The sequence below is a fragment of the Mytilus galloprovincialis genome, chromosome 7 (assembly GCF_965363235.1).
Source record: "Mytilus galloprovincialis chromosome 7, xbMytGall1.hap1.1, whole genome shotgun sequence".
Lineage (NCBI taxonomy): Eukaryota > Metazoa > Mollusca > Bivalvia > Mytilida > Mytilidae > Mytilus > Mytilus galloprovincialis.
In genome coordinates, this window is record NC_134844.1 from 32,069,164 (window position 1) to 32,082,091 (window position 12,928).

General features: G+C 33.2%; 1 protein-coding gene across 2 annotated transcripts; it reads left to right on the top strand.

Annotated features, from left to right (window-relative positions):
• Positions 1–1,048: 1,048 nt before the first annotated feature.
• Positions 1,049–12,613, top strand: LOC143081632 (fatty acid-binding protein 1-like). Of its 2 annotated transcripts, none has more exons than XM_076257403.1 (4): positions 1,049–1,240; positions 8,671–8,846; positions 11,692–11,805; positions 12,352–12,613. In XM_076257403.1, the coding sequence occupies exons 1-4, from the start codon at positions 1,165–1,167 to the stop codon at positions 12,403–12,405; spliced, it is 420 nt and encodes a 139-aa protein (XP_076113518.1). In that variant the 5' UTR covers positions 1,049–1,164; the 3' UTR covers positions 12,406–12,613. The 2 variants fall into 2 exon arrangements, with proteins under 2 accessions (XP_076113518.1, XP_076113519.1); XM_076257404.1 differs by lacking the exon at positions 1,049–1,240 and adding an exon at positions 2,483–2,590.
• The last annotated feature ends 315 nt before the right edge of the window (positions 12,614–12,928 follow it).

A 12,928-nucleotide genomic window follows, 5' to 3' on the forward strand; every position in this document is an offset into this window, starting at 1 on the left:
GTTGCTACCTAGAAATGTAAAGTTCACAATTGAGAAGATGAAATCATCTCTTTTGTCGTAAAGATTTATTTTCAACCGACCCTTATTGTCAATTTCTAGATGCAAGTTAAGATATGAGGCAGACATAAATGTATTTTAGAATCCTTGATCTTTAGTTCGATAGGATAGATTCGTTCAACATGATCACCAAATTTTGTATTTTTAGTGAGAGAACGTCGTAATAATAAAGAAACAAGTCGACAAGAAGAGGGGCACAATTGGTTCCCATTAGAATTTCGACAGTATGTTGGTAAACACGTATTTCAAACGTAACAAATATGTTGTCAATCAAGAAATCAAGCATCTTGATAATGTCAGTTTCAGAAATTTTTGTTTGAATCAGAGTGATTCTTTACAAAGTAGGATTTATCCCTCCCCAAGACAAGATACTTGTATCATAATATAGGACCTATGTACTTATGTTGAAATGTTACACCACTGTTCCAGTAAAGGGTATGGAAGGGGCCGTTCAATATTTTTTTTTGTGAAACAGAATTCTGTAATTCAGTGATTGCCGTTTGTTGCTATATATCATAAAATTGAGAATGGAAATGGAAATTGACAACAAACCGATTAAAGAGCAGATAACAACCAAAAACCGCCAATCATATTGGTTTTTCATTCATTATTTTGTACAGAAATTAGATTAGTTTTCTCGTTTGAATTGTTTTACAATTGTCATTTAGATGCCTTTAACAGCTGACTATGTGGTATGGGTAGTCTGCATTGGTGAAGACAGTACGATGACTTATAATTATTAATTTGTTTGAGAAACGATGATTTAAGCAAACACCACTCTAAACGTATTAACACCGAGAAATTAACAAGACAATTATATCGTGTATTTATCATTATAACATGTAAAATGCAATAAACAGGCTTTTGAATGAAACAGAAGTTAATTAACGACAGAGAAAAGGAAGAAAATAAACATAAGTAGCAGACAAGATCAATAATTGTGGAATATCATAACATCGGCCAATCAGCTAAATATTTACATTCAATAATGAGTTACATTTCTATATACTTCAAGCATATTGGTTACAGTGGGTATAACAAAGAGAATACAGGTTTTAATATCATTGTAAATCGCAACATCCTAACTTTTCGTTTGATAGAATCATAATGACTCAGTTCATAGGAAAATGGACAGGAGACGGAGATTCATATACAAATTATGAAGAATTTGCCAAAGCATCAGGTAAGAACTTTTTTAATATAGCTTTATTTTTATATATTTGGTAGTATTTGCCTATAAAACAATTCATCCTCTGTTGTATGATAAACTCGTCATAGATACCTGGATTGAAATTTTGTATTTGCACAAGACACGCATTTCGTCTACAAAACATTCATCAGTGACGCTCGAATCTATTTATATATAATATATAAATAGGCTAATACAAGTACTGGGATACTGACTATGTTTAATGAGTCAAATTATTTTTACAGCACTGACAATAATGATTAAACCCCAACACATTTTTATGGGTCTATCATAAGTCAGGAACATTTAATTGAATGATTGTTGTTCAGGATTGTCTGTTAAGGTGCGCCGAATGGGACTCTTGTGGTTTTGTACAAAATTCAATTCTGTCATAACAAAATCGTTTTAATTTGTCTTACAAAACTATGTGATACAGACTTGTTTTATGAGAACTTCAATTTTGTGATGACAAAATTCATTTTTGTAGACAAAACTCATATTTGTCATGACAAAAGTCAATTTTGTCAAAAAGGTATGCAAATATAAACTTATTTTCATACAAAATTGACTTTTGTTACCTGATATATATGCAAATTAAAACACAAAAGTCAATTGTGTGAGACAAGATTCACAAAATCGTCTTTTGAGACAAAATTTAATTTTGTGAGATGGACTTTTGTGAGACAAAATTCAATTTTGTGAGACAAACTCACAACAATCATTTTGTCTCACAAAAGTCAATTTTGTCTCACAAAAGTCAGTTTTGTCTCACAAAAGTCAGTTTTGTCTCACAAAAGTCAATTTTGTCTCACAAAAGTCAGTTTTGTCTCACAAAAGTCAATTTTGTCTCACAAAAGTCAATTTTGTATGCAAATTAGTTCACAGAATCCAAACTAAACTAATTTGCATACAAAATTGACTTTTGTCGCCCAATTTTCAAATTAGGTAACAAAAATCAAGTCTGTGATACAAAAATGAATTTTTTCATGACAAAAGTAACTTTTGTCCACTGAAAGATAATGTTGTATGACAAAATTTTAAATTTGTAGTATGCTACAAGTTTTGTTAAACTGAACTCATTTTTGTTGAACAAAACTCACTTTTGTCCGTACAAAATTGAATTTGAGTAAAAAACCACAAGAGTCCCATTCGGCGCCCCGTATCTGTCATATATTTTTTTTTTTATTGTGTTTCAGAAATAAGGCCAATGTTGGTTTTTTTGGTTTTTTTTTTTGTTTCATGTCTGGGCCTTTCATAGACAGCTATACAGTATGGGTTTCGCTCATGTTAAAGGTTATACGGTAACCTTTAGTTGTTTACATCAATATCATGTGGACTTTGACGGTATTTATTATTCGTGTTTGTTTCTGTCCTATATCTTCTTCCATTTATTTGCATTGAAGTCCTGTCATGTAATGTGGTCATTTTAAGGTTATATTTAACATTGCCATAAAAGCGGGAGGTTTGGCATGCAACAAAACAAGGTTCAATCCACCATTTTTTTTCTTAAAATGTCCTGTACCAAGTCTGGAAAATGACCATTGTTATATTATAGGTCGTTTCTGTATGTGTTACACTTTAATGGCGTGTTTCTGTTGTGTTGTAGTTCTCCTCTTATTTTTGATGTGTTTCCCTCAGTTTTAGTTTGTAACCCGGATTTTTTTTCCTCAGTCGATTTATGAATTTCGAACAGCGCTTTTATATCGTTGGTTATCATATCCCATCACTTTATCTTTATAGCATACGGAACTATCAATACATCTAGATATTATACAATGATGTCTTTTATTGAGATTGAATACGTTTATATCATAGCATTTTTTGCACATTGTTATCGTCAAATATTAGCCGCCGGGTACTGTGGATTCGTTTATTTTCGTTGTTACCAATTTTCGAGAATAAAGGAAAACTTGCATGTTCGTGGATATTTAATTTTGTGGTTTTGCGGAAGACTGCATACAAGCCTATAAAAAATATGTCATTCGTTGATCATTTAGTTTCGTGGTTTATTTTTTTGACTGGTAAGAAAAGCAAACGATCCAAAAAGCTCGCGATACGTTGAGCTAGATTTGCACTTAATTTTGTAATTTCATATTTGTAACATTAACCAACAAAATAAATTAACAACAGCTATAAATATAACAAAACATCGTTCATCGTCTGGATTGAACGGAGATAATTGCATTTTAATACTTTATGTATTTTATATTAAAATTCTGCAACACTATCGACTTCTTTTATTTTAATCGGAATGTATGAAGTCATTTGACGATTCACAGCGTAAAACCAGACCCTCTTTTTTCTTCTTTTTTTTTTTCTTAACAAGAAATTTCAAGTAAATTACAGTCTTGTCATATGTATTTCAACAAACTGCAATTTAAGATTATAAAACATAAATTTTTTCCTAATTTTAAGATTGCAATTTTTATATTATTTTTTAAAAACTTTCCTACGAGAAGCAAAGGTTCAAAAGAGATTATCAAACTCACAAGTCGAGAGAGAAATGACAATTCAAGAGTAAAAAAACGAAAAACGACCAAAAAGACAAACAATAGTACAATACACACAACATAGCAAACTATACGAACTCCTACTAAATCCGAGTGTGATCTTACCTGGAAAGGTAAACAGATCCGAAATATACCCACCTACCTACCTACCTAGTACTTATTATTCCTGGAGGCACATAGGGCAAGGGCTAGATCTTTCCACTCATCTCTGTTCTGTGCTTTCATTTCTACTTCGTCCCAGCTGATTCCATGTTCTCTCATTTCAGCTTCAACTGTTCTTCTCCAAGTTGGTTTTTGGCGTCCTTTCTTTCTTTACCCCTCGGGTGTTCATCTTAGGGAGGCTCTGGTCAAGTCCTCCGCTGGTCTCCTAAGAACATGGCCAATCCATCTCCATCTTTTTTGCTTCAATAAAGTCTCTATGTTGTTAGAACCTGTTGTTTCATGGAGGTCTTTGTTGGTGATCTTACGCGGCCAAAATATCCTTAAGATCTTTCTAAGGCAACCGTTTTAAAAATTGAAGAGCTTGTTTATGTCTTTTTTTTTTGTCATTCTCAAACATTCTGCCCCATATAGAAGCACTGCTAGTACGCAACTGTTATAAAGTCTAATTTTGGTGTTCTTACAGATGTTGCTTGACTTCCATACATATGTGACTTAGTTTTAAGAATGCATTTCTTGCTCTTCTTATTCTGGCTCTGATGTCTTTGTCTGCTCCTCCTTCAGATGTAACTATGCTGCCCAAGTAGGTGAAAGATGGAGATCAATCTAGGGGTGTCCAATTTAAATATATTACAGGGGGCTCTGAGGTGTTAAAAGGTATGAGTTCTGATTTCTTGATGTTGATATTCAATCCAATCATACTTGGAAATGGGGAATGTGCCAAAGAGACAACAACCCGACCATAGAGCAGACAACAGCAGAAGGTCACCAACAGGTTTTCAATGCAACGAGAAATTCTCGCACCCGGAGGCGTCCTTCAGCTGGCCTCTAAACAAATATATACTGGTTCAGTGATAATGAACACCATACTAAACTCCAAATTGTACACAAGAAACTAAAAGTTAAAATGATACAAGACTAACAAAGGCCAGAGGCTCCTGATGGGACAGGCGCAAAAATGCGGCGGGGTTAAACATGTTTGTGAGATCTCAACCCTCCCCTATACCTCTAGCCAATGCAGAAAAGTAAACGCATAACAATACGCACATTAAAATTCTTGCATTCTTTTATAACTTAGTAGTTTTGTATTGCATGTTTGTTTGTAGATGAAAAGTAAATGCAGATCATCTGCATAGTCCAGATCTTCTAGGTAGGTAAATAGAGTCCACCTGATGCCTGTGTTGTTACTGCTGATTGTGGATTTCATTACCCAATCGACAACTGTTATGAATAGAAGAGAAGACATAATAAAGCCTTGTCTAACGCCTGATTTTATTGTTTTTAAGACTCTTTACTGCTCTAATAATCTCTGATCTTGATGGAATTTCTATGTTTACTTCAAGGTCGTTTTCTACTATGCGTATGTTTGCTGTTGTTTCTGGTTCTGGTCTATTTAAAACTTCTTTGAAATGTTCATTCCATCTACTCACTTGTTCTTTTTCAGATGTTATTAGATTACCCTGTTTGTCTTTTACTCGCATGTTGGTGTTTCTTTTGTGGCCACAAAGTTTCCTTGTATTTAAATATGATACAGGTCGCCCATTCTTTACTCTGAATCAGCTTTTTCAGCCTCTAGAGTAATTCCTTCTATGAAATCTTTTTCATCTTTTCTATTGGCGTTCTTAACTTCCTTATTACAGTTGGAGTATTGACCCATTAATCTATCTGTTAGTCTATCAGAGTGAGTGGTACTGATCTTTTTCATTAGCTCTTACTTGTTTTCAATCAGTCCATGTTTCTTGTTTGATCCATTCTTTGTGCTTTTGGCGTTTGAAACCCAACATTTTTTCACTGGTCTTTTAAAACAGATATTCTACTTCGTGCCATTGTGTTCTACTGCTTAACATTTTTCCATGTTGTTACATTTGCGTTGTTCCAAGAGTTAAAAGCGGGTTTTCAGTTCTAATTTGAAGTGATGGTTGGTTTTCATGTGTCTGAGTTTTCATGTGTCAAATCTCGGTACCCTGCAAGGTTCTGATGCTCTCATAAGTTGAAGTAAAACTTTGATGTTTGCTGTGACATGATTTGCTTCGTTCATGATTCCACAGCCATGTTTCCTTATTATTCTCTCAAAACCACTGTTATCTTGTCCCACTCTAGCATTAAAATCTCCCATGATGATTGTTAGGTCATTTTTGGGGATTTTCTCTATCTCAGTTTGGAGCATTTCATAAAATTCCAACTTTATTTCTTTATCAGCTTCATTTGTTGGAGAATAGACTTGAATGATTGATGTCTTTGTAGGTTTTGTATTTAGTCTTACTGTTAGTATTCCTTCATTAACTGGATTGTACTCAATGAGTGATTTAGATGCTGATTTGTTGAGGATGATGGCAACTCCCCCCTGGTGTTTTCCTTTTTTTTTTACCAGAGTATATAATTGTATGTCCTGTATTTGTCAAGTTTTTTCCAAACCCTGTCCATCTTCATTCATTTTATACCTAGTATGTGCAGCTTGTTTTCTTTATTTTAAGCCATTTTTTTTTTCAAATTGGGATTTTTCTCCAGGGGAAACAGCCTTTATTCTCCACTAATTTAAGGCAAACAATATCACTGTTATTTGTGTTGTTAGGTTGCTGTTAGGTCTCATAAACGTTTACCCCACGTCTCCTTTCACTTTGGCTTGTTTTCCCGTCTCGTACATGGTACGGACATTACAAAAGATCTGAAATATAACAATTGATTATTTTCCTGGAAGTATGAATTATACATGCACATTTGATTTTTCATTTTAGATCGATACATGTAGATACGGTAGATAGCAGTTTTAAACGCATATACATTTTTTTTTAAATGACCTTCAAATACGTTCATTTACAAATTTTGATGTGTTCTTGTAAACATCGCTTTTTTAGACACTTAAAATACGATATTCTCAGAAGCATGACTCTAACAACAATCTCCTTTGCTTCTCCGACGTCTGACTTTACTCTGGTGACATCAGCATTAGTTTTTGCAAGAACGTTTACAACACGTAAAATTAGCGGAAAAATAGCGTTAAGTCATATTGAAACACCTAAATTATTTCATTTTGTTTATAAAAAAAAAAATCCACTAAATTAGCAATGTCCTGATTCAATCCAGCCAACTTCTGCATGCCCTTACTTTAAGAGAAATTCGTTATAGTGTGAAAATGATGTATTCAGTGCTAATTATATATAAATGTGGTACACGTTAGTATCTTTGTCCATTTTTTAACTGTGTCAAACAAAGCTATAATGTACCTAAAATAAGCAAGCTAAATGTTAAACAATTAATTGTACAAAACGTAGTTTAAAAAGTGGTGAAAGTTTTTTTTTACATTCTTGACCTTTGGTATTTAAAGAATAATTAGCAATTTTGTTGTTATATCTACGGAAGCGTATTAGCGCCACACATTTTTTTTTTTTATTTTTCTTCCTATGCGTTGTAACGCAAACCTTTGCGATATAACGCAAACCTTTTGCGTTATAACGCAAACCTTTGCGTTATAACGCAAATATCTTGATTTCAATTATTCATTAAGTTTTGTATATATGTTCGTCTGTCATTCATTTCGGATGTGATTTACTAGTAGATAAAAAAAGAAACATACATACAAGGCCAAATCATTATAATAAATATGCATAGGAATAATGGAATAATTGAAGTGCAATTATACATAAATTAAGACTGATTTGTGCATCAGAAAAGTATATAATTTAACAAGAAAATAGATATAGTTTAGTATATAGTCATATTAAAATTGAAAGATCAAAAATAATGTCATACAATTGTGAAACCAACCTCCAAGTCAAATAGACAAAATGATATTTCTGCTTTAAAATGAATTATTAATAAGGAAACATTTTTTTTAAATCTCAGAATATGATCAAGATTCTTTGATAGAAAGTCAATGAATTTTCATTTCAATATAATGAAGTATTTTTAAGATGCTTAGGTAGCAATTTGAATAGAGAGAATTTTTTATTAATAAAACATCTTCATTCTATACATTTATTGCCAAAGGGTAGCTTGTTTGAATCTAACCTACTTTACACAGTTCTCAAACGAGAGCTTACTTTGGAAGTATTTTTATATTCGGTTATAGCTATATTACCAGGGTTGATTTTTTTCTTAGGTATAACCTCAATTTACTCAATTTTCTTTGTAATATATATACTAGTAGAAACATGGATATCGTTTTTGGGGACCTTTATAGTTTGTTGTTCAGTGTGAGCCAATGCTCCGTGTTGAAGACCGTAATTTGGCCTATGATGGTTTACTTTTACGAATAGTGACTTAGATGGCGAGTTTTCTTATTGGCACTCATACCACATCTTTTTATATTATTCTGCTCATTATTAGTCATTGATATGATCTAATTATTCAAGCATTTTACTTTGCAATTACTACAAAGGTGATAAATTTTAATATATACAGCCTCCTCCATTAATAACTACGGTTTCCTTTGGATCTTGAATAAGAAATAAGATAAAACAAATGTTTGCGTTTAACGCAAAGGTTTGCGTTATAACGCAAAAGGTTTGCGTTATAACGCAAAGGCGTTACAACGCAAAGGTTTGCGTTATAACGCAAACATAGGAAGAAAAATAAAAAAAAAATGTGTGGCGCTAATACGCTTCCGTATAATTTCTTTTGCTTTTCACAATATTGTTACAAATTTTGCTATCAATCATACACTAATGAAGGAGAAACACTGGATAATTTCCAAATTATAGATACACTTAGTTTCTACGTCGACTTAGACATTACATGTACACGTCATCGTTGCAGGTGTCTCTGAGGACCTGATTGAGAAATTTAGAAATGCTAAGAGCACACTGGAATTTAAACAAGATGGAGAGAACTGGATGTGTGACGCATCTAGTGACGTAACACCAAGCAAATGTTATAAATTCAAGTCTGGTGAAGAAGTATCTACTACAGGACCTTTTGGGAAAGGTCTCAAGGTATATAAATTATACCGAAAATGTTTGTGTTTAGACAAACTAATGTTGTATAATTATATATTGATATCGCTATTTTACATTTTTGTCCTTTGATCTTAGGGAGCTACCATTTGATTTTTATGGGGGGGCTAGGATGAAATTTGAAAAAAAATAGGCAGGACAGGAGTTTTGAGTAAAAAAAAGGCAGGATGAGACACTTGCAAAAAAAAAAAGTCAGGACGATAATTTAGGTAAAAAAAAAGTCAGGATAAACTAAAAAAAAAAGGCAGGACCGAACAGAGTGAAAAATAAAAAGGCAGGACAGAGATTACAGCTAAAAAAAAAAAATGCAGGACAAAATTTTTCATCCTAGCCCCCCCCCCCCCCATAAAAATCAAATGGTGACTCCCTTACTGACTGATTATTTCCTTTCTCAGAACAGTAAAGTGATATTATAGATTATCATCGGTTATCTCAACGAGATTGATTTTTCTGCTTGAGCCAGTACGAAGAAAGTGAGAAAAACAATTGAGTTGATCAATGCTAATCTGTTTATCGCTATTTTACCTATGACAACGTTGGTAATTTCATTGACACCAAGCACGTACGGTCTTAGTTTCTAGAGATAGTTTTTCATAGCACTCGTCTCCGCTGAGAACAGAAATTATCAGTTATTAGGGTCAAAGGAAAATTTCGTAAAATAGTGATAAGAAAAATTATCACTAGAAACTAAGGGTGCACGTGTCCGTTGTCAATGAAATTAACAACGTCGTCTTAGGTAAAATAGCGATCAACAGATTATCTTTGGTCATCTTAGCTCGATTGCTTTTCTCACGTTCGCCGTACCGGCTCAAGCGAGAAAACAAATCTCGTTGAGATGACCAACGATAATCTTTAAGTCACTTCATAATTTCTCGCATCTCGTATTTTAGATTTACCCTCTATTCGACTCATAATGATTGAGAGTTTGCTTAATTGTTTAGACACACATTATTAAATCCTGTATGTTTCGCACTAAGTGTATTTTGATTATTCTAACTTATAGTTACATTATAATTTACTTTTATTCATATGCTGTAGTATCATGTTACGCCGATGCAGTTATATTTATTCCTACTTAATGAATTTATTGCTACCAAATTTTATTACCAATAGTAACTTAATATTGAAGGCATCCCAATGGTATATTGATAACATTATAAACATAAATAATTGAAAACATGTAACCACATTCCAAAACAAAATGATGATTAATATTGTAAACCGGCTTAACGAGGGAGACATGCACTAAGGATGAAAGAGAGAACATTTGTTAAAATTAAGAGAAAAAGAGTAAAACCCAAATGCTACATAAAACATGGGAAATTTGGACGCCTCATTCCCGAAGAATAAAAAAAAAAATCCCATTAAATTTCTTTACAATGTACTCTGGTTTAAATGATTTTAGTACATACACCACATTGACACTTCAATAAAGTCTAAAGTTGTGGTCACACCTTACCGGATAGCCAAACGGACGACTAACGGATGAAACTTAAAGTTGTCCGTTGACAAAATTGTTATCGTTGGGAGTCCGTTGATGTACTGACCAAATAAAACGGACGCGTAACGAACAATAACGAAACCTACCGAAAAGAACGGATGTCGAACGTACATCCAACGGACGAGTACTGCATAAACGGACACCTAATGGAGGTGTACCGGATAAAACGGATGAACAAGATATACGGAAAAATAAAAGGCGACAATAATAAATAATAATACATGTAAATCGCATAAATATTCCAAACGTTTCTGTGTAACTGGTTTTGTTTTTTTCTTCAAAATGCCGCCAAAGTGTCTTGTCTGAATAAGAGCTGCTTGATAGTAAAGACGTGCCCTTACTCGAAGATCGATTATTAATAATAAGAATTCATGACACTCAAGAAATCTAACACACCAATAATTATTCATAATCGATCTTAGAGTATAGGCACGTCTTCACAATCAATCAGTTCATATTCAGGGCAGACACTGCCCTTTGGCGGAATTATGAAGAACAAACCAAAACCAGTTACACAGAAACATTCTGAATATTTATGCGATTTACATGTTTTATTATTGTCGCCTTTGATTTTTCCGTATATCTTGTTCATCCGTTTTATCCGGTACGTTTCCGTTAGGTGTCCGTTTTATGCGGTACTCGTCCGTTGGATGTACGTTTGACATCCGTTCTGTCCAGTACGTGTCCGTTTCTCGTACGTTGCATATCCGGTATGTGTCCGTTATGCATCCGTTACACGTCCGTTTTATTTGGTCAGTACATCAACGGACTCCCAACTGATAACAATTTTGTCAACGGACAACTTTTATTTTTATCCGTTAGGCGTCCGTTCGTGCTATCCGGTAAGGTTTGACCGAAGCTTTACGGACAATAAACGGATACAAAACGGAAACGAAACGGTCGAGTACTGTACAAAACGGAAGACTACCTGAACATGCTCAAAATTTTCCAACGGCCAGAACGGACGTCGACGATTTTAAAAAACGTACGCTAAACGGGCATGTCACGGATATGGACGGACGTCTAACGGATAAAAACGGACGTCAAACGGACATGAACGGACTGAAAAAAAGTTATCCGTTCGGCATCCGTTTGAGTTACCCGTTTAGGCGTCACCAAGGCTTAAACAAAATAATAGAAAAGTTACACGAATTATATTTTTTTTTCAAATTAGTTAAAATTTTGCACATGACAACATTACAAGAAAAATCTCACAAAACTTAATGCCTTCGCTCATTTACTGTTCTTTACAGAAAATGCATTCAAATGTAGATTGTAAAAGAAAGAAAAAATGAAATTTTTAACACGTTTCTTTTTTTTTAGTTTACAATAACCATTGATTCTGATAGTAAAATGACAATGAAAGAACAAAGTGAACTAATGGGATGGAAAACAGTCAAAGTTGTGAGGGAAATAAAGGGAGATAAACTGGTCACTGTAAGTGTAATTTTATTTATACATGTATTCAAGGTTAAACATTTTGTCAGGTTAAGGTTTTTCATTTTATGTTTACATGTAACAAAAGGAAAAACAAATGTTTTAATGGTTGTAAAACATTATAACATTGTACATGTTACTATACATAAACACTCGGACACTGGTTAGAACTGTGTCATTATAACGATCAACTAAATGTAGTTATTTTAAAACAGTTTTCTTTAAATGAAATACGATGGATTATCTTTGAAAACTGAAACAAATTATCTATTTGCTTATATATTTGTTTTTGTCAGTTAGTTGAGTTTGAATCATAATTGTATCTTTAGTTCTGATTACAGTGTCTTTTTATTATTTGGAACTGTTAATTTGAGAAAATGTTTGCTAACCTAAAAACTTAATTAAAAGAATGTGACTGTGTAATTTTATTGGCTATATAAAGAATATAGTTATTAACTGTCATTACAGCGGAGGAGGGTAATGTTTTGTATTCATTTATAAATTTAGATTAACAATTTTTTATAAGCAAATGTTTATTTCTTATAGACCATGGAACTAGAGAATGGTATACAGATGACAGCTGAGATGACGAAATGTTAAGATGATATTTTTATATGTAAAAACTTAGTAACGTAATAACGTTGATTCAAACCGTTCTGTTCAAACTGTCTTCGAGGTTGTGCATTGAAAATTCAAGTCATTTGAAAAATCAAACAACTGTCTTAACTGTTCCTGGCAGTTTTTCGTTGTTTTTAAAATATTTAATGTTAGATATTAATCTTAAAATAAAAAGATCTATACACAAGTTTCAGATAGTCATAGATAATCATACAATTATTTCTGTTTCTTTTGTATACGCTTATTTTATAAAATGTTAGTTGAGTAAACGTCAATGAGATAGCAAAACAACGACAAAAAATAATCAAAACGACACTTTGACGTCAACGTCCAATATATATCTCAGTTATCATGTAGGATATACTATTTGTACCTGTCCGACTGAATTCGTCTGGCGGGTGAAGACGATGGATGGACGGACGGCTGTTAAACGTCCAGTGACACAATTACATGCATATTCAGAACGAGAACGTGTTAATGTGGTATACATAAACACCCGACTTTC

What these genes read in the sequence shown, in the direction of transcription:
- LOC143081632 (XM_076257403.1), top strand. Translation starts at nt 1,165, where the DNA reads ATGACTCAGTTCATAGGAAAATGGACAGGAGACGGAGATTCATATACA. An exon ending in AGAATTTGCCAAAGCATCAG is followed by an intron (nt 1,241 to 8,670) that starts GTAAGAACTTTT and finishes TCATCGTTGCAG; the next exon opens with GTGTCTCTGAGGACCTGATT. An exon ending in CTTTTGGGAAAGGTCTCAAG is followed by an intron (nt 8,847 to 11,691) that starts GTATATAAATTA and finishes CTTTTTTTTTAG; the next exon opens with TTTACAATAACCATTGATTC.